Raw genomic sequence first — 24391 nt, forward strand, 5'->3', positions numbered from 1 at the left:
ATGCCCTGTGTTTTTTCCTAGTTAATTGTAAAATAGAAATCCAACCCAACATTACAAATAATTCCTCTCAGAGAGGAAAACTACCCTGGATGTCTGTGTGAGCTGTAGAGCACTCTTGTGCAAAAGCCCCAGGGCTGGGGAGCATCTGGATATTGAATATACAATGGGGCAGACAATGCCTAAAGTACACGCAGGTTGAATGGGACTACCATCAGACCACAGGGGATCCACAGTCCATTACCTTCTAAAGCTCCCCATTAGCTTTCTGTCTCACTCTCACTCTGCCGGTCTGCGTCATCCTCACTCATTCTCCCTCCGTCTGTCTGTCTCTCTCACTCTGCCGGTCAGTCTGTCTCTCTCTCTCTCTCTCTCTGTCTCTCTCTCTCACTTTGTCTGCATCCCTCTTTTCATCTCCCCCTCTCTGTCTGTCTGTCTGTCTGCATTATCTCATGTGAATATCACACTCTCAGGCCTTTCTGTCTCTCTGTCCTTGTCTCTGCCTTTATCTCTTTTGTGTGCAGCTTTTATCTCTCTGTGCTGTAATTATTGAGATTTGAATACAGTTTCCACCACCATTTGTCTCTCTGGCCATCAATGGCTTTTTTCTGTCTTTTTCTGAATTTTGGTTGTGACACTAACCCATAACTTCTTATAGAGATCAACATTTAAAGCAATCCACTTTTACACTGAATACAGATTTAATCGGTACACTCAAACTAGGCCTCGGCGATATGGAGAAAAAAAAACTCACAATATTTTTTACCAAATACCTCAATATTGATATTGCGATGATATTGTAGGGTTGACCATTGAAGCTTCACAAAATATAAACAATATGAGATTTTTGATAAATAATCATCAGTAATGTGACTATAAGTGGGTAAAGGCAAATAATACAACAGCTAGAACAGTATGGTAAGTTCAGAAAATGACATCACTTCACTGTCTGTAAAACCAGTAAAAAACAACACTTATGCCATATTACAATATCCAAAATCAAAGACGATATCAATATAAAAAAAAATACAGTATATTGCCCAGCCCTATAACTCAAACTAGCGCACGCAAACGCACCAACTGAAGTCCTGAGACGAAAAGAGAAAAACGCATTTCACATACAAATTCTGATAATGTATATTGTGAAGATATTACGTTGGGTTCTACGAAATTATGATGGACATTTCGCACTATTTTCTGACATTTTCTCGAAGTAAATGATCAATTCATAGGAGGAATTCAAAAGAAAAGATTCATTGATAAAAAGAAAGTAAGTTTAGTTACAGTAGTAGCAGCCCTTATATGTTACTGTATGTACACACGCATAGTAGCGTAGTGAACCTGCGTTACTCCATTAGCTTTCAACTGCACCCATGCAAACACACATGCACACTCAGCACTACAGGAAGAAGAGATACTTCCAATCAAATATTGATGGAGTGAGAACGAACGGAGGCTTTCAGACGAGACCAGGGAAACACACACACACACACTAGAAACCCCTCAAACAAACCCTATAAAAAAGGCCCAGTCCCACATACAGGTCAGACAAAGGAGCAGCAAAACTCTCTGCTACTCTAGTCTGTCATTTCTTTTTCTCTCTCATCTTTCTTGTTCTCTCTCATCCTCCATCTTTTCCATTTCTTCCACCCGCGTCTCTCTTGCTCGCTCAGCGCCGCCGTCTTCGTTCTCAGTGTAATTGAGCCAGAGTCAACAACAGGGTGACAGAGGTGAGCTGTTTATCACCCATAACACAATGAATAGACAACGCCACACAACGCGCACACATTCAAGCTCACAAAGGAAGGACAACAGTAAACAAACAGACCTGACCTCTACGTCAACCCTGCTTTGTTATAATTTATGTGCGTGTGTGCGTGTGTGTGTGTGTGTGGCTGCACAGGAAAGACGGGTGGGACACTGTTTGGCTTAGCTATAATAGCAAATATATGACTGTTTTGTGAGATATTGTAGTCATAACAACTCATTACCACTCTGATGTATGACCTCAGGAACAAGTTATGTCAATAAAATCTCCTTTTGTGTTTCATTCGAAACAATATTCCACATAAAGTAAGATAGCAGCAACCAAAATCACATTTTACACAGTTATAATGCAAGAGTGTTTGGCTGGTTTGTGCTGCTAATGAAATCTGTACACTGCAGCTCAGTCAAGAATAATCAATGTGAAAATACCTTTCCTGTAACTTGTGGAATATTTGTAATGACACATGGTATAGTGTTTTTAACAACATGTTACTTATAACTTTTGGAATATGCATGATTACTTGTTGTTTTTATATATGTGATTGTTTGTGGTGTTTGAGTTGTGCCGATGAGAGTTGGGTGTTTATGTGTATATTTACTTGTATTAATATGCAGCTAATCAGTCCATAATTGATGGATTAAAGAATGGGTGAAAGGCCTTTTTCACAGCAGGTATGTTGACTTGTCATAGTAGGAAAAGCACAGGTGTCACTGATAGTGTTGTCACGATACTGGAATTTTTAACTTTGATACAATACCTTAAAAAAATAACGATATTGGGAAAAATTGACAACGTTGAGGGCATCGAATTTTAGATTTTTATTTAAAATTAAATAGCAGTGTGTGTGTCAAGAGAGAGCAGAACTTACTGATTTAAAAAACAGTTTTGGACGTTCTACCTTGATTTGACTTTACTCACTTCCACAGTAATCTCTCCTCCACTCCACTGCAACATGTAGCGTTAACGGGAGGTGTCACAGGTACTATATTCATTGTTGCACTCTAGTCTATTCGTTATTTTTTGCCAGAAAAATAAGACCAAGGTTATAAATACAGGGAATTTACCATAAAAGGACACTTAAGCAGGACGTGGCGTCTGCTGCCGCCAGGATTCAACATTTGACCCTTCGATTCGGAGATAAGACCACTAGGCAATATTCCCACATCGCGTCTTATCTCATCACAGAAACTAATTTCTCAGATAAAATGCAACACCACTGCGGGGGAACATAAAACCTGCTATCAGCAGAATCTGGCAAAACACTTCCTGCATCCAGAATCTCATCATCTAAGCGAACTTGGTGACTTTAACCTCAAAAGCACCCGGCTTATGACGCGCCGCTCTGGACATACGACGACTGATGCAGATATAATACAGTGCAGGATTTATCGCCTCCATCCGGGACAGAGATGTGACAGGGGGATGGCACATTATGTACGACAACATTTTCTCACTGCAATGATATAAAGTTTTTTCAGTGGCTTTTACAATATCAGTTTATTACACATTAAAATGATTTGTGGCAGACGACGGCTGCACATGATGCAGCTGTTCATCCTCACACCCGACCACAAGCATTAAAAGGACAGAAGGGGCTTTCCCGTTCAATTCAAACGGCATTGAACATAGCACAGCATCCATGTGACCTCGCTCTGTGGTGATTACATCATGCAGACTGTGGCTCATGAGGGATTGACTCCTAATCTGGTGGGGAGAACTTCCTACCTCCCTCATCACCACAGTGCATGAGTGTGTGTGTGTTTATCCTGTTCCCATTGACTCAGCATTGTGTCATGCAGATTCTGTCTCCACTAACTCACCATGAAAATGATCATTAAGATTAGTAACTCTGGCTCAACCAACTTAACAATGTGGCATTAACGGGACGAAACGTGCAGAGGAGACTCATATATTAACCCTAAAAATTCATACATCAGGCCAGTCGAACTGTGATGCAGCCTACAAATTAACATTTTGAGCGACAAATGTCAGTGGAGTATATTATAATCGGCAGCGATATTAATTATTGATGAAACGTTTTAGTAATGTTTCAAGTGAACATGCCAAACATACGCTGGTTCCAGCTTCTCATACGTGATGATTTAATACTTTGTCAAATATTTTAATGATGATTGGAAAAAAAACAAAGTAATTTGAATACATCACCATGAGCTGTGGGACATTTGAAAAAAAATTTGACTAACACTCATACGTTTTTGTCAACTAGCCGATTTGATTGACAGATCTGTAAAACTGAGTTTCTCCACAAAGAATCACACAAAAGCACCACTTTAAATCTCATGTTTACCAGAGATGTGCTCATAAGTTTCTTAGAAATAAGTCATTCAGCATGAAAAAAGCATAAAAAAATGACTAATTGACTAAAGAAATCTTAGTCGGGCAAGACCAAAACGACCGATTAGTCGACTAAGAGGGGGCAGCCCCTAATTTTTCTATTTACTGACATTTCATGGACAAAAATATGTATCAACCAGAAACCATCTTGCGATGAGATCACACCAGCTGTGGCGCCAAATCGAGCCAGGGCGTAAAGTGTGTGTGTGTCATCTTCAAACTCGGTCTTCATTTTGATCTCAACTACACACCTGTAAAGTTTCGTGACTGCATCTGGCACGGTTGTGACACTACCGCGGTGCCAACATCTGTCCGCAGGCAGAAATATGAACACCTGGCAAAGCACCCAAAACCGCCTCTGTGGTAGTTCCCGCTACAGAAGATTTCTCCAGGACTACATTTTGTAGATTGATTAGTCACACACAGACTCACAAGGTGAAAACAATAGCGTTGCTGTCGCAGCTGGTAATTAATCAAGAAAATAATTGGCTGATTTATCAATAATGAAAATGATCGTTAGTAGCAGCTCTATAATACACCACTGCTCATCTGTATGCTCATATAGTACATACAGTATACTACTATCATCACCAAAACATGCCAGTAGCCTAAGTAAAGAAGCAAGCTGCAAACTTTTTAGAGCAAAGCATTTAATACTAAAAAACATGCGTTTTCTGGGGTCCTTTAATTCAACATGAAAACTTCCACATTATGCTAATAGCCCCTAAAAATATACTACACTATAAGAACTATTTCAGAACAAGTAGACTAAATATTTCACTAGTCAGATTTAATCTCTTTAAATCCTTTTCTGTCAGTAATGTCTCCTGAACTTTGCTGTAACAGTAAAGTAGCAACTCTAAGCTTAAAATCTCCTACACACACACCCACACACCCACACACAGGCACAATAGGCAATGGCACACATATCTCCACATTGACACACGCAGCCACACAGTCTCCACTCATTCTGCTCTAGTTATGGCTCAGCAGATGACACTCTGCTGCTCTGCTGCTATTTATAGAACAGAAAGGGAAAAAAATGAGAAGGGAAAAATCCCATCTTGTCTCTCTATTTGCTCCGTCTCTGTCTATCTCTCCGTTTCCCCCCCAAAGGCTTTAGTTAAGGTCATGCAGGATGGAGAGAGGGAGGACCAGAGAGAGAGAGAGAGAGAGAGGAAGCCGGAGAGCAGCGACAAACACAGACATGCAGACATGCACAGTTGCACACAGACAGAGCGCATGAACACTACACTTTGTTCTCTCTGTCTCGCTTTTTTCTTCAGTTCTATTTCCAGACGTGAGTGAACCTGTTAAACCCAAAACCATCTCTGTTTGGGTTTTTGGTATCTTGAGCATCAATTGGTTTTACTTGACCTCTCTTAATATAGATATATCATATACCAAAGACAAATGAGAACAATTACAATTAGGTCCATCGCAAAAACTACTTTTGTTGGACGATATATTGTCCCAGAAATTATATTATTGTCATTTTAAGACCATTTTATGCCACTGATATTATGATAATATAATAGTATAATAATGCAGGTACAACCTTTAAAAGTGCAATGAACTAAATTCTTAAAGATATTCAGATATTGGAATTGGAATGTAGAAAAAAAAATTAAAATATTATTATATATTATATAGTAAAAATCCTAAATAAAATAAAACCACACAACCAAAACAATAAATAAGTCTCTGGCTCTGTTAACAAAAATGAGGAATGTCTGCGGAATGCCCAAGTTTTATAAAGGTGGGGGAAACCCTGATGTTTATTCGGGCATCATGTTGACTCAAATGTAGTCTAACAAACACGCTTGTAAACACAAGGTCAGCAAAAATGATCGAGGTCATGTCCATATATTGTACGAGAAGTCGATTTTGGTTGGTTGTAATGACAGAAAATCTGAGATTTTACTGTAATAATCAAATATGACAGTAATTCTATTAAATTCTAGCTAGTTAAATCAAAGCTTTTTTATTTTCTCTTTCAAAACACACACATTGTGGTCAGTCTCTCTAGGAAAAAAAACCCATCCAGCCTAGAAGACATCAGCTGGGTACCCAGCATGAGCAGCACTGTAGACACCATGGTTGAAATTTAAACTTCATCCAGAGAAAATCCAGTGTGTCACAAAAAAATCAAATGCCCAAAGTAACACCATCAGATAAAAGGCATGAAATGTAAATCTATAGGGAGTAGAGAGCGCACACACACACACACACACACACACACACACACACACACAGAGATCAAGTACTCTCCCCAGCACACACTCATTTATTTTATACCCCATCCAAGAAGGAATGACATCTTATCGCTGGAATGTGGGGAATCTGGGAGGGATACAATGAAACCAGGGAGCTGCCCCCTCCCCAAACACACACCCACACACACACACACACACAGTATAAGAGGTGAACACAAAGAAACAGGAGCTCACTCACATGCACACTCTGCACACAGACTGAGCAGCACACACACCCCCACACACACACACACACAGCTAAATAGTCTGCAGAGTCAGAGCACAGACAAAAGCAAGGGCAGACTAAACACATAAACAGGCACACGGTGTTGTAAAGCGAAGCAGCTTAGATGTGCAGCCCAGGTCACTTTACGCTGATGCAGATGACCGTCAGTTTAAAGACTAGATCTATTTTAGACTGAGGTCACATACACTCACACACACACACACACACACACACACCTATACCTCTTTCATACTGTATAGGAGGTAGGGCTGAACGATTATGGCTAAAATGACAATCACGATTATTTTGATCAATATTGAGATCACGATTATTCATAGATTTCAGCAACACAATACTTTTTATTGCACATTCACATTTAAATAAACAGCTTTCACTTCCATGTTGCGCTACATTACTGCTAATGTACTAATTAGGGCTGCACGACTTTGAGAGCAAAATGAAGAGGCTCGTTCTATGAAGACGTTTGTGCTCTTGTTAACAATTTAATCATAAACACATTGGTTGTATAGATGTGAATGGTGATGACAGCAAAAAAGTCAACACTCTTCAACATTCAGGAAAGTTGCCGCAGTAGGGTGTGCGCGCAGCGGCATCACAGCTCACGGCTGTTAGTTTAGGAAGCGCCCGATTTGATATGCAGCAGAGTTTTCTATGAGAGGAACACGTATTTTAAAACGTCAATTTTGCAGACGATCATGTTCATTTAATTGTGGGAGGCCAAAATTCGTGATCGTGATTGATATTTGATTAATTGTGCAGCCCTAACAGGAGGCACACCGGTCTGCTGAACATGCATTAAACCCTGCTGTCATTGATTGATCTGTTGTCATCATTGATACTAGTCTGCAACTATAGTTCCTTTCTCTTGCTATTGTTTACTAGTCATGAGTCAGTTTATCGTAATGTGATTAGCATTTAATCAAATTCCCTAATGGAGACGTATATAAATCAAAGCAGAGCAGAATGAGGTCAGGTTGAACGATGCCAGGTCAAATGACGCATGTTGAAGAAACCTCAGTAGGAGCGAAAGAGGAGAAATGCAATAAATGTTGTACTGAGTAGACAAAAGACATTCAAGTGAAATAGAGAGAAACTGACAGGGAGATGAAAGTGAAATGGAGGCAACAGACTGAGAAACCCAGACATAAAACACTTTGAGTGGATTCTCTATGATTCAGTAATTTTGTCTGATGTCCACTATCTTTCAGAATTGACTTTATGGCACTTGGAAATGGACTCGAAATGACGTAGTCTTTGAACGTATTCATGCCTCGTCATTACTGCAGCTGAAGGAGCGAGTCAGCATCAGACCAGATGTTAGCACTGGTGTGGTGATACCACTCAATTCCTGTTTGTTTATGCATCTGGCACAGACACTCTTCACCACTTCCTCTGTCAAGTCAATCTGGTCTCTCTACAGTTTCCTTCAATTTGTGTGTGAAAAATGGGCTCTTTCTCTTTATTCCAGTGGTTACAGATAATGCCCTATAATTTAAATACTAAAGGTTTCATTTCAACCGGAGCCACGTTGAACCTGTCTGAGGGAACTGGACAGACTGGTGCCGTTTTATATATGAATTCCTATCAATTAAACCAAAGAAAATAAAGCAACCTTGAGGACCTGCTCTCTCAGTGTTGGATGATGCTGGATAACAGTTTCAAGCTAAATAGTAGCCTAACATTTCAAGTGTATGATATAATGTTTAACATTTAACATTTCAAACCATCTGTAATAACGTTTTAGATAGCCATAATAGCATTTCTCGTAGTCAGAATTGTATTCTCACTAGTCAGAATGGTTTCAACATTTCATAGCTAGACTGGATATGTATTGCAGATATCTCTAATTTAATTATTTTTAATAGAACATTTCACATATCCACATTCTTCCAAGGACAAATAACGTCACTTTTGACATTGATGTGTATTGGGCTTTCAAGTCGAGATATCCTGCAATATAATTCTACTAGGAAGAACTCCCATCTCAGATATCTACAATCTAATTGTTACTAGTAATAACAGAAGTGAACCATTTTGGCATATTATTATTATCTTTTTAGATATCCAGAAAACATATCTGCTATTACATTGTTTCTAGTCACAATCCTAATAGTAGATATTTTAAATTGTATTTTTATTAGGGGTGTAAGAAAACAGTACACATGAGTATTGCGATATTATGTTGTGCAATACTGTATTGATTCTCCAAAACACAAATTTTACTTAACCTCTTAAAAATCTGACAACCCGCCGTTGGGCCCGGCCGCTATTCTGTCTTTTGGAGGCTGTAGCGGACTCAGTTTTAAAGCTAGTGAAGATACTGTCATCATATGAAACTAGAAAAACCTAATGAATCCATTGGTACCAACCATGCCATATTAGGTTATCAGGAAGATTGCTATGTAGCGCTCCAAAGTTACGCTAAATTTTGGTGAGGAAAAACTGGCATGGCGATTTTCACAGGGATTCCTTGACCTCTGACCTCAAGATATGTGAATGAAAATGGGTTCTATGGGTACCCACGAGTCTCAAAAACATGCAGTTTTTAGCATGCAGTATAAATGTGTATTTTTGCCCATTCTAAAATGGTTTATTTTTGGCGTGTTTTTTATACTATGACACTTTTCCTAAAATTTAATTTATAAAATTGCAATATAATCACAATATATTGAATCGCTACCCCAGTATCATGATACGTATCGTATCGCCAGATTCCTGCCAATACACAGACCTAATTTGTATTAGTCATAATGCCAATTGTAGATATCTGTAATGACATTTTTACTTATCACAATGTCTTTTGGATATTCAAAATTACATTTAGGATATCAGGAATGGTTTTTCATTTTGGATATCTGAAATTAAAATCATGTCAAGTAACAATTGGATTGTAGATATCTGAAATGGGAGTCTTCTAGTATGAATTCTATCTATCTCTAATAATGCAATTGTGGATATCTGAAATTGAAAACCCAATACACATGAAATGTGATGTCATTTTTCCTAGGAAGAATATCATTGTGGATGCCTGAAACATTCTTTTTGACTAGGAAGAATTGAAGACGGATATCCGCAATACATATCCAGTCTAGCAATTAAATGTTAAAATGTCTTTCCACAGTGTCTCAGGTTTTGTTTGCCGCCTCCGCTGTAGTTTCAGTCTGTCTGAGGAAGTAAAAAAGCCGTACATCTGATCCCAGATTTGTCATTTCTGGCTGAAAACAACGTGACCCAATCCCCTGCCTCTGATCCGCAGCTGTCGGCCAATCATGGCTTCGGAATTTCCAGGAAATGATTATTCTCACAATGTCTGTATTGTTTTTTGCAGTTTCCTGGCAAAAAATGTAAAAAAGGGGGAAAAACAATAACCCTCTTTTCACTAATCAGGCACACGCTTGCATTTAGTCAGGCTACTGTGTGAGTGTGTGTGGGGTTGAAATCTAGGTTGCAGTCAGCTATCCAACAGAGATTCAGGGCTTCCTTGAGAACAATACTGAATATGATGTAGCAGCAGTGTTGTGGGTTCAAATGCAGGTTTTCTAAACACACAATATAGAATGTTTCTGCGACTCTATCTCTCTCGGCAATGTACTGTAGTATCTAGCAGATCAGAGATGCCTTGATAATAATCTTTAAAGTAGGAGATCAGACAAAGATCGATGATGAAGCGAATGAGTAAGCAGCGGCGAAGGAGGAATCAGTCACTCCTCCTTTTAACGTTTGAAATTTAAGGAGGGAAAGAGATTGATGTCAGAGGTAAAGGATTAAGATGCAGAGAGAAAACAGATGAGACGAGGGAAAATAATGAGAAGAGCAGGAATAGATGGAGGGGATAACGAGGGGGAGGAGGAGGAAGGGATGTGATTGGTGGGAAGTAAGAACAAAAAAACAGAGAGTGTAAGCTAAGTCATCAAGTCTCGCTGATGCATTCAATGTCCCAGACTCACCCTGTAACACACACACAATCCCTACATCAGCCGTAAGCACACATTGCCTTTCAGTGAGTCAACACACACACCCTGTTTCTAATTAAGCCACACTGTAATTATCATAAAGTACACTAACATGCTTATCCACACATGCTGACACATTCAATGTGATGCAACCAAAACCCTCAGCAGATTCTAAAGCATCATTCAACCTCTCTCTCTCTCTTTCAATCGCTGGATGACTTTATTTAAAAAGAAGGTGCCAAAACACTTCAGCATCTTCTTCTGACTTGCACACACACACTCAAAAGTCTGAATATCACTTCCTCCTTGTTTTTTTCTAAATAAACACAGAGAGTGGGAGGGAGAAAAAGGTCAGTCATTTTTCACTCTGAGCACACACACACAGTCACATATAACCAAACTGTTAGCACACAAACGCCCGAGAGCTATCATGTGAGATTTATGCGCGTGTGATAAGATGCTTCGCTCCCATGGGTGGAGGGTCTAGACTACATGCGGTATTTTTAACTGCATTTGAATGACTCTGCACACTGTGTGCTACTTTAAAAACAACATTTTGTTTATCGCTTTTATTTTGAAGGTCTGAACGCTAATAACACGACCTGAAACAGCACTCAGGACATGTGACACGTTAGCCTTCGACTGAAATCGATACTAATGAAATTCTTAAAGGCAGGGTGGCCTGACCTCACTGTTTAGCATTAGGGGTAAACTCTGGTGCACACACACACACATTACACATGACACGGAAGGAAGCGCGAGGACGGTTTGCATATGAGGAAGTGTCAGCTTCTCTGTCTCCCTTCCTTTGTTGCTCACAGCTGGTTACTGACACATGACGGAGGCACATTGAGAGCGAGGCCGAGCGCGGGTACGAGCTGTGGCGGGACGAAGACAAAGCAAAAGGAGTGTAATAGTGAGAGACTGCGATAAAATGAATGAAAAAAAGAGATGTCCTCTTCCTATCCTCCGTCATCTCCAGATTATCCAACATCAGAGCTGAACACTTGGCAACCTTTTCCGGTTTTATCACTCATAAATCCAACTGTCTGGGGCTTTGGGGCCTTTACATATCTGAACTACACATCTTGCTGTGTCTTAATGTGTCAGGGTTTGATCTGTTTGGATTGCGGTGTGTGTGTGTAAAACAGCTATTAAAAAGGTCACAGCACTCTTACTTTGATACCAAGTCCTAAAAATTCTCTGAAACACCTGTCATTCCTGCAGTTTACATGGCAGGAAGCAAACTTTTTTGGCCACAGTGACCGCTAGATTCCTAAGTGTAGATGCAACATTCACCCGTTTTACAGCTGGGTTTATTAGAGAAGAATAGCAGCTTTACAAGCGATGGTATCATGATGATTGATAGCCGATCTGCACAGACCTACAAGCCATTTAACCAACAACTGTCTGGTACCTGGTGGTGATTTTCCATTCTGACTTCAGCAGAAAAAGTGCTCATAGATTATTATCCCTTAGGGGTGGGCCTGCGATACTATATTATCACGATGCAAGTGCGATAAGATATTGCGATTAATTACCTTTTTTCAACTGCAAATTATGCAGTTTGTCAACATTTGTTTTATCTAATAAGACACAGTTTTCACTCTGTTCATCTCAGAGTTATCATTAACATATCTTGAGGTCAGAGGTCAAGGGACCCCTTTGAAAATGGCCATGCCATTTTTCCCTCACCAAAATTTAGCACAACTTTGGAGCTTTATTTAGCATGTTTCCTGACAAAGCTAACATGACCTGGTTGGTACCAATGAATTCCTCAGGTTTTGTAGTTTCATATCATACCATTACTTCACTCTAGCTTTAAGTCTGAGCCCGCTGCAACCTCCGAAAGACAAAATAGTGGCCGTCGGATTGTTAAGAGGTTAATAGTCTGTATAATAAAAGATCGATACTTGACGTCCGTGTATCAATATAATATTGCCACTCAAAATACAGCAATACTATGCTCTATCAATTTTTTTCCACCACCGATACTATCTTTCCAGGTAAACTACCCAGTCCTCAAAACCATTTGTGTGTCCATCACATTAAAAACACAGAAAATGTCCACTTTACATTCTCTATTATTAAACAGTTGAGCTCATCTGCAGCGAGCCTCAGCCAAATAAATAAGTTAACAATCCCCAAAGCTAGCTGCAGTATGTGCACACACACACAGACACACCCCCACTGCACACACACACATGACCTCATATACAGACTGACGCTACCTTACATAGGCATTAGCTTAATTGCTAATAAGGAAAAGGAACTGAGTAAATTATTTGTAGCCGGCAGCATTTAAAACATTTACGAGAAAGTGTTTAAACTGCGAACACAGTCGGTTTCCATTCCTTTTGTCAGTGTGTGTGTGTGTGTTTTTTTGGGGGGGCCGGCTAGCTAATACGACTTTATAGCAACTTCGGAATCAATCATCAGTGAGAAGCAGCCTCTGCCGAAGGCTTGACACAGCTGCAGTGGGCTGTTTTGTCAGGGAAATCTGAACCTCTGGAAAGCCGAACCGTTTCACCTCAGCTCTGCTGCCCTGGAGTAATCTGGAGATATTTATCTTTCAGTAAAACACAGGATGCACCCTTTTTACTCTCTTTTATACATGTGTAAGTACCAGTATATATCCTCTTCAACTCAAAATATTTACTTGTATTACTTCACCAATTTCAGCAGTGTCATTTGAGCTGGGAAACTGGGCAGCGAGGGGGTTTAATATGTCAAATACAGTTTTTGGAAATGCTATTCAACAGCTAATAAAAATGCGCAGATACTTGTTTGTTAAGGTGAAGCCTCGTAATTAGCATTTGAAATTTGATTTAAAGAGCAACAGAGGAGCCATTGTTGAGTGAAACTGCCTCTGGGACGTAACACGTTTTTAAAAAGGCCTGATAAACACTCTTGACAAACATCTGAAGATCCTCTCCCCTCCTCCAATCTGATCTTTCCTCCCTCCTTCCCTCCGGACGTTTACCAACACGTGGACACATTTTCAGGCCGGCACTGGGTTAAAATGGGTCATCATCACTGTAAGCAAATTACCGCAATGCGAAAATTGGACACAGTGAGCCATATTTATTAGCCTTGTTAGATGTGATTCGTTTTGTCAATGGGACCACAGTGATGTGACTTGGCAATACAGCATTCCACAGTATGACAGAAGAGTATGAAATTATAATACAAAACAATACAAATTTACAAGATATTCTCCATTGATGCTATACTTGCATGTTCCAACAGAGCTGTCTGAGCCCAGTTTCCCTCTTAAAGCACTGATTGAATGGACATTATTGGAGGAAAAGTGTGTATGTGTGTGTGTGAGGAGGGGGCTAATCCGCCTTGTGTTGCTGTTGAGAGGGAAATTTCAAGGTCTTTGAGTGCCAGCGGAGCTAAGAGCCTAAGGTCACACACACACACACACACACAGAGACTCGGGGTCCCTCTTCTTTTCGTCCTCAGTTTCCCTCCCCTTTTCATTTCCTTTGTCTTTTCCCTCCTACTTTTCCTCTCTCCCTCCTCCCCATGTTTCCCATTTCTCTATTCCCTCACTGATGTTTCCCTCCAAGATCACCTCCCTCTTCCTTAAACTCCTGCTCCTTCCCACTGCCTTCATCCTCCTCCTCTTAAACTCCTCTCACCACCTACCCTCCATAAAATCTCCCAAATTTTCTGTTTTTTTAAATTGATTCCATTTAATCCCCTTTTTGCTCTTTACATCTGTCTCTACCCCCACTGCCAAAAGGTGGTTGAACGCTAGACAGGCTCCTAGTGATCGCCTCGGACACAGGGGGGATGAACTTTGACCTTTACCCCTCCTCCCCTGCCCTCTCATAGAACTTCATTTCTCTCCTTTCCCGCCCTACTTCTCCTTTCTTTTACCTCCTCTTACTGCCTTGTAGTCTCAAGTAATGGAGCATGTATGTAAATCTGTTGTCACTCACTATATATTGCCGCCTGATTGAGGGCTTTCAAGTCATTTAAAACAGGAAATCATTAACACTAAAGCTATTTCTAGGTTCAAGATTAAGCTGAGCCCAAACATTTCTCCTTCTCTATTATATCTCATTCCAGGAGAACTGCGTCAGCCTCTTTTTTCCCCATCCATCATCGCCCATCCAGTCTAACACCGCACCTTAATGATAAGCTACAGAGTGACCTTCCTCCTCTCTTTCTCTCCACACCCTCTATCTATTCATCAATCCATTTATTCACTATCTGCTCCATCTCCCTCCTCCTCCTCCTCCTCCTCCTCTGTTTCCATCCGTCTTATGGATTCTCCTGCAAACAGAAGTTAACCTGCTTTGGATCAGAAGCTAAAGAATGCAAAGACGCAACAACCCTCCCACCCAATCCATCTCTGACACACACACTCACAAGAATTTAAACATATGCATATTACAGTGAAAGGGATGGAAAGACTCTCTCTCACATATATGTACAAAGACACGTTTGCACAAACCGACAAGTTCCAGATGATCTTGACTCCCACAGATCTCTGGTTCCCGTGCCCACCCAGGGAGTGAATGTGATTGGTTCTTATGTGTGTGTGCGTGCGTGTGTGTGTATGTAACGTTACTCCCACCATTCTGCCACATGTCAGCAGTTGCTCCGTCATCTTTGACACGGACACACACACACACACACACACACACACACACACACACACACACACACACACACACAGGATTACAGCCAGGCTCTGTAGAAAAGTACTTGTCTCTGCATGCATATAGCCAAGTCACCACAGGCCTTCAATGGACCTATATAATACACGGCATATACAATGTTTAATGGAAGCTTTCGTTCCAGTAATCCATTCATATAAAATAACACACCTGTATTAAAGCAACTGATGTATCAGCCAGTTTATCTTGTGATTATTTAACCAAATTAAAACTTTCGACACTGTCAAGAATCACTAGGTTTCCCCTTTTTTGACAAGCAAGAGGGACAGAAAGAGAGAAAGGTGTGTGACAGAAGGAGAAAGCTCGACAGAGACATTTGTTTTCTGATAAACAAGCTGGCGTCATCATAAATCTGATTTTAGCTCCTGGGATTCAGGAGGACTCGCAGAGAATCTCGTGATGGAGATGACAGGAAAAACAACCGCGCACATCCCAACTGGAAATAAATCACACGCTGAAAAATACAAACACGTGAAGATTTGCTATAGTGTGTTGAAGAGATGGAACCATTACCGTCATGCCTTTCAATTCATAAGGAAATAAGAAAATGATAAATTACAAATTACTCCCATGTGGCTAATTGTGTTATCCTCTCTCCCTAATGGTTCCTGTTATTTTGCAGGAAAAGCTGCAGGATAACAGACAAAAAGTAAACACTTTAATCTTGTGTTTCATCAGGGCCAGCAGTCCCACATGAGCCATGTCACTGTTTTCTTCCTCTGCTAAATCCTCAGCTCAGTCAGTGCCCTGATGTAATATGACCAGCTGAGAGTGACTTATTCTACATCTCCAGCTACTGAATGCTCTTGTCAACAAATCGAGCTGCAAAGACACATTTTTTTCCACTTTCTGTCTGCCTCACCTTTCCCGCCAACACACATCCTCTACATGTCTCTTGCTCAAACTTCCTATCCCCCTCTCTCTCTCTCTTCGTGACACTCGCTGCAGAAGTTGCATCAGTAGCACCGTAATGTAGCAACAGCATCCTGTGGTGAACTGCGTGCCATCCTGTCTCGTGTTTCACACGGAATGCAAGATGCAGCTAACCTTTATGCATCTACAGACTGATTGGGAGCTGCCCAGTGCAACCAGTCTGGTTATGGCCATAGAGAAACTATACTGGTGCAACTAGGAAGTCCTGCTCAAGGGGTACCATAACTAGGACAAAGTAGGCGAGAGATGCAACAGCGTTAGTCATTCTGAATTTCCCGGACAGTCTCTAGTCATAAACTATCTTCTCTAACCTTTAGAATAATGCTGTCCTGCAGATTCTACAGATATCAAGCTGCTGCCTCCACAGCAATCGGGAAATGAGACCCACGCGTTCACACTTATATTTAGGCCTTGATCGTTGGACATCCTCTCCTTCATTCAATACTCATTTATTCAGCTTGTGGTGGTGGTAATCGGATGCACCACAGCATCTGTTCACAGACATACATTTAAAAAAAACTCTGAGTAGGTAAACTGAAGGGATGTGGCAATGAAAAAACAAAACCATGAGTAATAATAAAAGCCACAGTGATGCGCAAGAGTTGAATCATACCTCGGTAGCTTATCAGATTTTTCTGTCAGTCATGCAAAGTCAGATTAACCAAGGAGAAGATTTTGGCATAACTTGGGGAAATTCTGCATCGCACAACTGTGTTTCAACATTTTACAAAAACAAATTTGGCCCAAGGAGATGCTACAAGTACAGGTCAATATTATAAAAAGTGAATAAACTAGTCAACCAAATGTTTTCCAGAGATGGAATCCATCATTCATGGGAAAAACAACAGTTTGACCATCTTCGTAAAAACAAATAGGACAGCTATTCACTCACAGTGAAACGCAACCTTAACTTGAGACATACTTCCGAAGAGGAAATGTGCAATTAAACTCAAAGCAACTCAAAAGTGGCTGAGCGTGATTAACCACTTCATTATTGCAGCATTGAATTACACACAAACATTTTGTTGAAATGAAATATCTGAAAAAAAAAATGTTGCCCCACTGTTGCACTTTGCCCCCTGCTGGTACAGTCTGACAACGGCCCTTCTAAAGTAGACACGCTTTATCTAAAATGCATCAAACGCCAGGATGTAATCTGCAACCAGTATCGCAGTCTCAATCAGATTGTGATCTCATTTCGTGAACATTTCTACAGAAACGCATGTGGGTGAGCAGGAAGTTCTCACATATCAGTAAGTTCACGATCTCAAGCTAAAAATAGGACTTGCAAGAATAAAAGAGAGAGGTTACATTCAGCACCTGGATGGACACCTCAGGGACGACGGAACCACAAAATGACATTTAATTAAAGCCAGATAAACAGGAAGAGACAGAGCATGGATATCGAAGAGGTCTGCACTCACCTGGAGCTCACACCACGCCACTTCCACAGTAGTTTCTGTATCCAGCCCCTTGTAGACGGTCTTAAAGGACCCTCTTCCGATCTCAATGTCAAATTTCAGGAAGCGCCCATCTGGTGAAGTCCCCACAGCTTTTGTCTCCACTTCCTCTATATCCTCTTGCACTCGTTTCTCGGCCTCCCTCTGCTCCGCCCGTGCTTTCGCCAGCTCCTTCTCCTCCTCCGTCTCCCTCTCCTTCTCCTCGGTCGGACTACTAACGCTACCTTGTTCTGTCACTTTTCCATCTTTTGCCACCTGTTGTGTGGACTCTGTCCCTCTGGCACGCAACGTGACTTCAGGCTGTTTGCCTGCCGTTTTGTCGGTAACATCCAATACTGTCGGGCTGGGCTCTTTTACTGCCCCATCTGCTCTGAGTTCAACTATACTACTGGTGGGAACAACAACCGTGATGCTGCCCTCACTTAAATCTTCCTCCGCATCTTCTATGTGCCCCTCCGCCACTGCCCCACCAAGACCAGGCTGAAGGGTCGAGCTTAGCACGTAGGGACCTCTCGGGACCTCCCCGCCTTCAGCATCTTTTACCCCGGGTCCAGGACCCGAGGGCTGCAGAAAGCAGAAGGTGGCAGGCCCTTCAAAGTCCGGAGGCGAGGTGAGTATCACAGCCGCCTTGCTGGGCAGGTCCAAAGCCGTGGCGTTGGAGTCACAGATGACGCTCCGGCGGAAGAAGCGGTGCTCAGCTATTTTAGAGTCTCTATCCATCGTGTGGCGCCGGCGTTGGACCACGGTGTGTCCGCTGAGCGTCTCCACCACATGCGAGTCTGAACTGGCAGAGCCGTTCACATTCTTATGGGGGGTCTGGGGTGATGGACAGGGAGAGGCAGAGGGGGGAGGCGGGGCCGGGGCAATGAATTTCACTGCATTGCTGCTGCTATTGCTTTCAGACATTCCTCCCCGAGGCTCAGACCACAAAAAGGGAATTCTGTACTTAAGGACTTCTGTTATGTGAGTAATCAACCTACGTGGTGGTTGATTACTATCAAGCTTCTTCTTTTTCAAATGAAAAGCTCTCCAACCTCCGATGAAACTCCAGGGAAAAAGAAAAAAGGGATGGGTAACGCTACTTCCTCTTTGTCAACTGTTTCAACAAGACAACCTACAGTTCCTACAAGTTCCTTCTGTGCAGGGCTCAGGGAAGCCCCAAGAGAGAGGAAGGGGCTTTCGCTTAAAGACTGGGGAGGGAAGGGACAAAAGCCAGTCAAAGGAGGGGGGGTGCAAGCGCTGCAATGAGGTGACAACCGTCAAATTAACACCCGAATCCATCCTGGTGCCAACATCCAGAGAGGGACGTCCACGACATGGAAGGACTGGAGATACAACAGACCAGTACGGCCTCCCAAAGGCTGATAAAGCAAAATATGATTGGAATCCAACCCGTCACAGCTTGACGTGGAGGTCTGGTGGAGTTTCTGGAAGAACAGGCTGGAGCCCCCCCCCCTACTGCTCTTTGAAGATAGGAGGTCGCTAGCCCGTCTGGTAAGGCCAGACAGAAGGCTAGGTGGGCCTAGCCTGGCCTAGCCTGGCCCAGCTTGATCTGCTTCCGCTCCTGTCACTGGAAATAAAAAGAGAGAGAAGGGAGAGAGCTGTAAGATGAAGCTATATTTTTTTTATATATCAGACCATACATCATAAAATGCACCATCTGCTTTCACTTGACCCAGCCAACTTCGAGGGACCCCCAAACGATGCTTGGTTCTCTGCCAAAGTGACTGGTAGAACATACGAGCTGCCAGATACTGTAACATTTTACCACCCTTTTTGGCCGGTTATCAGTGGTATGAGTGACAGAGGCAGGGTGGGAAATGAAAATCAGCCAAATGCTGCCACAATCCTTGGTTGCACAGTTGACAAATCTGTCAGCTCCTCTGACCACGAAGCAGAGATCAAACCCTCATTTGGATATTCTTTTCCTAAACAATTTGGTTGGTCAAATAGTGAAACTAGTAGGGCTGCCTCCTCTTAGTCGACTAAGACTAAGATTTCTTTAGTCGATTAGTTGGTTTTTTTTAATGAGTGACTTATTTCCAAGTAACGTATGAGCACATCTCTGGTAAACACAAGATTTAAAGTGGTGCTTTTGTGTGATTCTTTGTGGAGAGACTCAGTAACATTGGGCCTGTGTATTGGCAAGAATATGGCGATACGATACGTATCATGATACAGGGGTTACGTGTCAATATACTGTGATGTTTCAATAAAACTGTCATAGTATCAAGAACACGCCACCATATGCATAATTTATACTATCAGAACAGTGGGATCTGCATTTGCATCTATCAAAGTCCCTGTAACATCCCAACATCAACACACAACACAAAATGAACCCCTGTCTGCCACGCATCTTTACATGTAAACTATTAATTAAAAATCAATAGTGTTTATGAGAATCTATACAGTATTGCACAACATAATATCGCAATAGTATCTATATTTTCTTACATCCTGAAGTTCCACAAGTTTCTCTGCTTTAAATAAACTAATCGATGGGTCAACTAGTAGAGGAAAGCCCTAGAAACTAGATCAGTACAAGTAAAAAAAAAGGGTTTCATGCACCAAAAAGTGACTATTCATTTTCATTAAAATACTGTCTTGAGCAACTGATTATCCCATTATATCAGTCAGACTTCGGGTCCACAAAAAAACCTTTGTTCGGGATTTATCGGTGAATATTTTACTTGGGTTGAGCACACTCTTAAATCTCCAACTCCAGCTTGTTAACGAGAAAGAGATGTGTGCATCCCACCCCAACCTTTCCCTCCCGACTGCCCCTGTCTGTGTAGTTAATGCAGTGGAGTGATGCAGCAGAGTGAGCGCCTAATTGCTCCACGCTCCAAATTTAGCCCAAAGTCACCACCGCCGGGCTGACCTCGAGGTTAGGCAACTCTGTGGCAATTCAGCAGCTTGGTATGAGAGAGAGGAGGGGGCCCTCAGAGTGACTGAGCTGGAAACACTGTAGTGTGCAATATAATTCTGCCATATTGCATTACACTAAACTATAGAAAGTGGTAAGAAATTTGCTTACTGAATTACATAACATCCTACAGGTAACTTCTCTTCTGTTATCATGGGGGCACTAGCACAGAGGAAGAGCAGCTGCTTTGGCGTGTGATGTCAGAAATCACTCACAGTGCATTAATTCGTGTTTAAAGCAACATGTTTTCACAAGTGTCATCGAGACTGACGCACAAAAAAACACGCGGAATAATTGTCACTTTCTCGTTTAGTCATCTGTAGTTTCTTCAATTAAATATGTCCCTTTGAATGGGGATTTAAGTGCCTTTGCATAAACTATACTGTAAACTGCAAAAATTGCACAAACCACTTTCACATGTATCAACACAGACGACCACTTAATAGCAAAACATGCCGAAAGCTGCAAAGTCTGGAAGAAAGCCAAAACTAATCTCATGTTTCTCTGCAGCATATAGAATATGACACATGCTATTGTTCAGAGGATACTTTTTAAATTTCACTGGGTTAAACTTGTCCTGATGGTTTCCTGGTTGTGACCATGCACAGAACTGGAGATTGATTTGGCCCCACAGGCATTTTACCATTGCACAGGTATATGGCCCCAATTAAGGGAAGTGGGTGAAGCATTAGCACTGAAGAGGTCACAGTAGGTATGTGCCTTAAGGCTTGTTTCTACCTTTTCTTGTGTAAAACTCCGTCCTGTGCAGCTTGTTTCGTTATTTGTATAATGATATGTCATGAACAGGTTTTACAATTCTTAAATGATTCCTTTTTTGGATTTAATGGCACCTAGCTGCCATAGGGGGTTGAGAAAAGTCATTTATTCAACCAATTACTGCTGAAAAACATCTGTTGTTGTGATTATGACATGTAGCTCATTTAATTTTTAATTTTTTTGTTGTTTTTTACAGTGATTTCAAAACAGCTAGAGGGTGTTGTTTGGTGCAACTCTTCTTCAACATACTGGCAGCAAGAAAACACAGCAAAAATAATAATTTAAAAATCATAATAACAGCTATTATAACCTATAACAATTTTAAGGTAAAGTGTGCAACATTATAATTTAATTTAACATAAATATTGACCCCTTTTTCAGTAAGGAGGTGTGCTGCTTCGACCAATCAGAGTTGTCCTTTCATAATTAACCTAGTCTTGCTAACTTACAGTTGCAAATTCTCAGATGTATTGCAATAAAAAATATATAAATATTGATTTGAAGCACTTATATAATGTGAACTCATATGCAGTAAAATAACACACTTTCTACTGATACTGTATTTTCTTTACAGGTGTCAATTCCTCTGTTACCAGGCTCCCTGTTAAATATAATGCACTTATAAAATATTCAAGCATGGCCAAGGCTATCAGAAACACCAACACATCACCAGGCCTTGCAAACAGTTAAATTAATTCCATTGGTTAAGATCGGCTCGTTAAAAACCTAATGAAATAAAGATGTTCAAATGAGCACAGGAGCAATTAAAGTTCCCTGGAAGGGCATGAGAGTCCTTAAGGAGCTTATTGTTGATATTGGCTAATTTATGACAGTATGTATCTTAAAGTAGAGTGAAAATGTGACTCTTACCCCATCATTGGAGAACTGGTATGATGTAATTTATGAAATATTTGTAATGGAAAGAATCACTTTCTCAATGAGGCTTCAAGAAACTAAATTTGAGGAAATTTGGAAGGAGTGGAAAAAGTATATTTCCCCCAAAACGCCCTTCTTTTTGTTTAATTTTTCTTTTTTTTCTAAATGTAATTTTTTTTATTATGATTTTTTTTTATCTTATTTCACATGACTTGTGCAATTTTGTTAATAGTCTGTTTATTGTCAATACTGTATATACTGCTCCTATTTTTATACTTCCTTTTATTTAAATGGTTTATATTTTGTTACACTTTGTTTAGCTGATGCATCTTGTTTTTTGCACTATCCCCTTTTCTGCTGTACACTGCAAATTTCCCCACTGAGGGACTAATAAAAGGAATATCTTATCTTATCTTATGAAAAGCAACCCCATGTTCTATTTGTGTGTTGTATAATTTCATTGTAGAAACAAAGTGGAAAAGTTGGTTAACTTCACATATTTGTATCTAATTAAGTATGTTTATGTAAATGTCTGAGTAAAACCAAATAAAAGAAAACACAAAATGAAAAAAAATAAAATGGGACTCTTAAATGGGGTAAAAAAAAAAAAAAACATGTGCAAGTTAGTAACTGGGCTGTAAAAAGTGCAAGCTAATGCTAAGCAGTCCTCTCTGTATGAAACCTGAGCAGCCACCAGTGCAGGAGGCAGTGAGTGCTTCACTGCTGCCTGCTGAGGAGCTCCAAAACGAGGCTCTGCAGCTCACTAAAACCACACACAAGCAACAACCAGTCACGATTTGTGCAAAAGCATTAGAACAACACAACAAAATGCACCTTTACCTATCACATTGGTGTGGTCTGTGCTGTCACCGTAGAAATATGAAGGTAAAAACTTGATTTAAAGCCTCCTCTGCAGTGGAGGTCTCCTCTCTCAGCTCCAACACAGCAGACACTTAATGTCAGTATATAGTGCGTCACATTAAAGCCACAGTTGGTTGCCAAGAAACCCCCGAAAAAAAAGAAGCTATTTACAAAAACTTAGCTACAAGCTAACCCTTTTAAAAAAGGTCCGGTGTGTGCAGCAAGCTGGAGCCGACAGACAGACACCTCCCACCGGGTAGGAGAGCCAAGTTCGCCCGCTGGTGTCGCGGAGGCTCCGGTGCTTCTCTCTCTGTCTGTCTCCGTGTTGTCTGTCTGTGTCCGGGTCTACTCAAAGATGCTGTATCCGTAGCAACGTCCAGGTCCAGCTCCTGTGATGTGACCGCCGTTTTGTCTTGTGTCTTGTGTCTTGTGTGGCGCAATAAATCCGCTGTTGATCCACAGTTATTCCCTTAGTTTTCAAGCCATCTGACGGACGGCGGCTCCGTCTGCTCTCTCTCTCTCTGGTAGCTCTGCTCTTCTCTTCTCTGGCGATGACTCGACAAGGGGACGGCAGCGCTTTCACACAGAGACGTGACGCGTCAAATCAGCCACCAGTAACCCGGATGATACCGGAAGAGAGGTGTTCTTTTCAAAATAAAATACACAAAAATACTATTTATCATCCAAACATTCAAGAACTCTGTGTGTGTTGTGGAACGACCAGAGGTGGAAGAAATACTCACACATATATATATATATATGTATATATATATATATATATCTATATATATATATATATATATACATATATATATATAATTAATAAAGTGACTATCTTTCTATCTATCTATCTATCTATCTATGGATAGATAGATAGATAGATAGATATATAGATATAGATCTATAGATATATAGATATCTATAGATATATATATAAATATATATCTATGTAGATAGATAGATAGATAGATAGATAGTAACTTTATTGATCCCAATACTTGGCTTATACTGACAAGTATACCGAAAAGTCTAAGTATATTTAGCTTATACTGACAAGTATACAGAAAAGTCTAAGTGTACTTGGCTCATACTGATACAGAAAAGTCTAAGTGGACTTGGCTCATACTGACAAGCATACAGTGAAGTCTAAGTATACTTGGTTTATAGCCCTACTTGTACTTAATCTTTTGATGGAGATATACTTAAGAAAAGTATGATTAAGTATTCTTGCCTTATAGGCCTACAGAAAAGTATACTTGGCTTATATTTATTGAATTATAGTTAAT

The 24391-nt window shown here is 40.8% G+C and overlaps 1 protein-coding gene across 1 annotated transcript in view; it reads right to left on the reverse strand.

Annotated features, from left to right (window-relative positions):
- LOC119482654 (serine/threonine-protein kinase WNK1-like) overlaps positions 1-23731 on the reverse strand; it is a 109896-nt gene extending 86165 nt beyond the window's left edge. Inside the window, 2 exon segments of the mRNA XM_037760368.1 lie at positions 17627-19232; positions 23085-23731. Of these exon segments, the coding sequence (XP_037616296.1) occupies positions 17627-18568 (942 nt within the window). The 5' untranslated portion in view covers positions 18569-19232; positions 23085-23731.
- Positions 23732-24391: the final 660 nt, after the last annotated feature.

Source organism: Sebastes umbrosus, chromosome 23 (genome assembly GCF_015220745.1).
Source record: "Sebastes umbrosus isolate fSebUmb1 chromosome 23, fSebUmb1.pri, whole genome shotgun sequence".
Classification (NCBI taxonomy): domain Eukaryota; kingdom Metazoa; phylum Chordata; class Actinopteri; order Perciformes; family Sebastidae; genus Sebastes; species Sebastes umbrosus.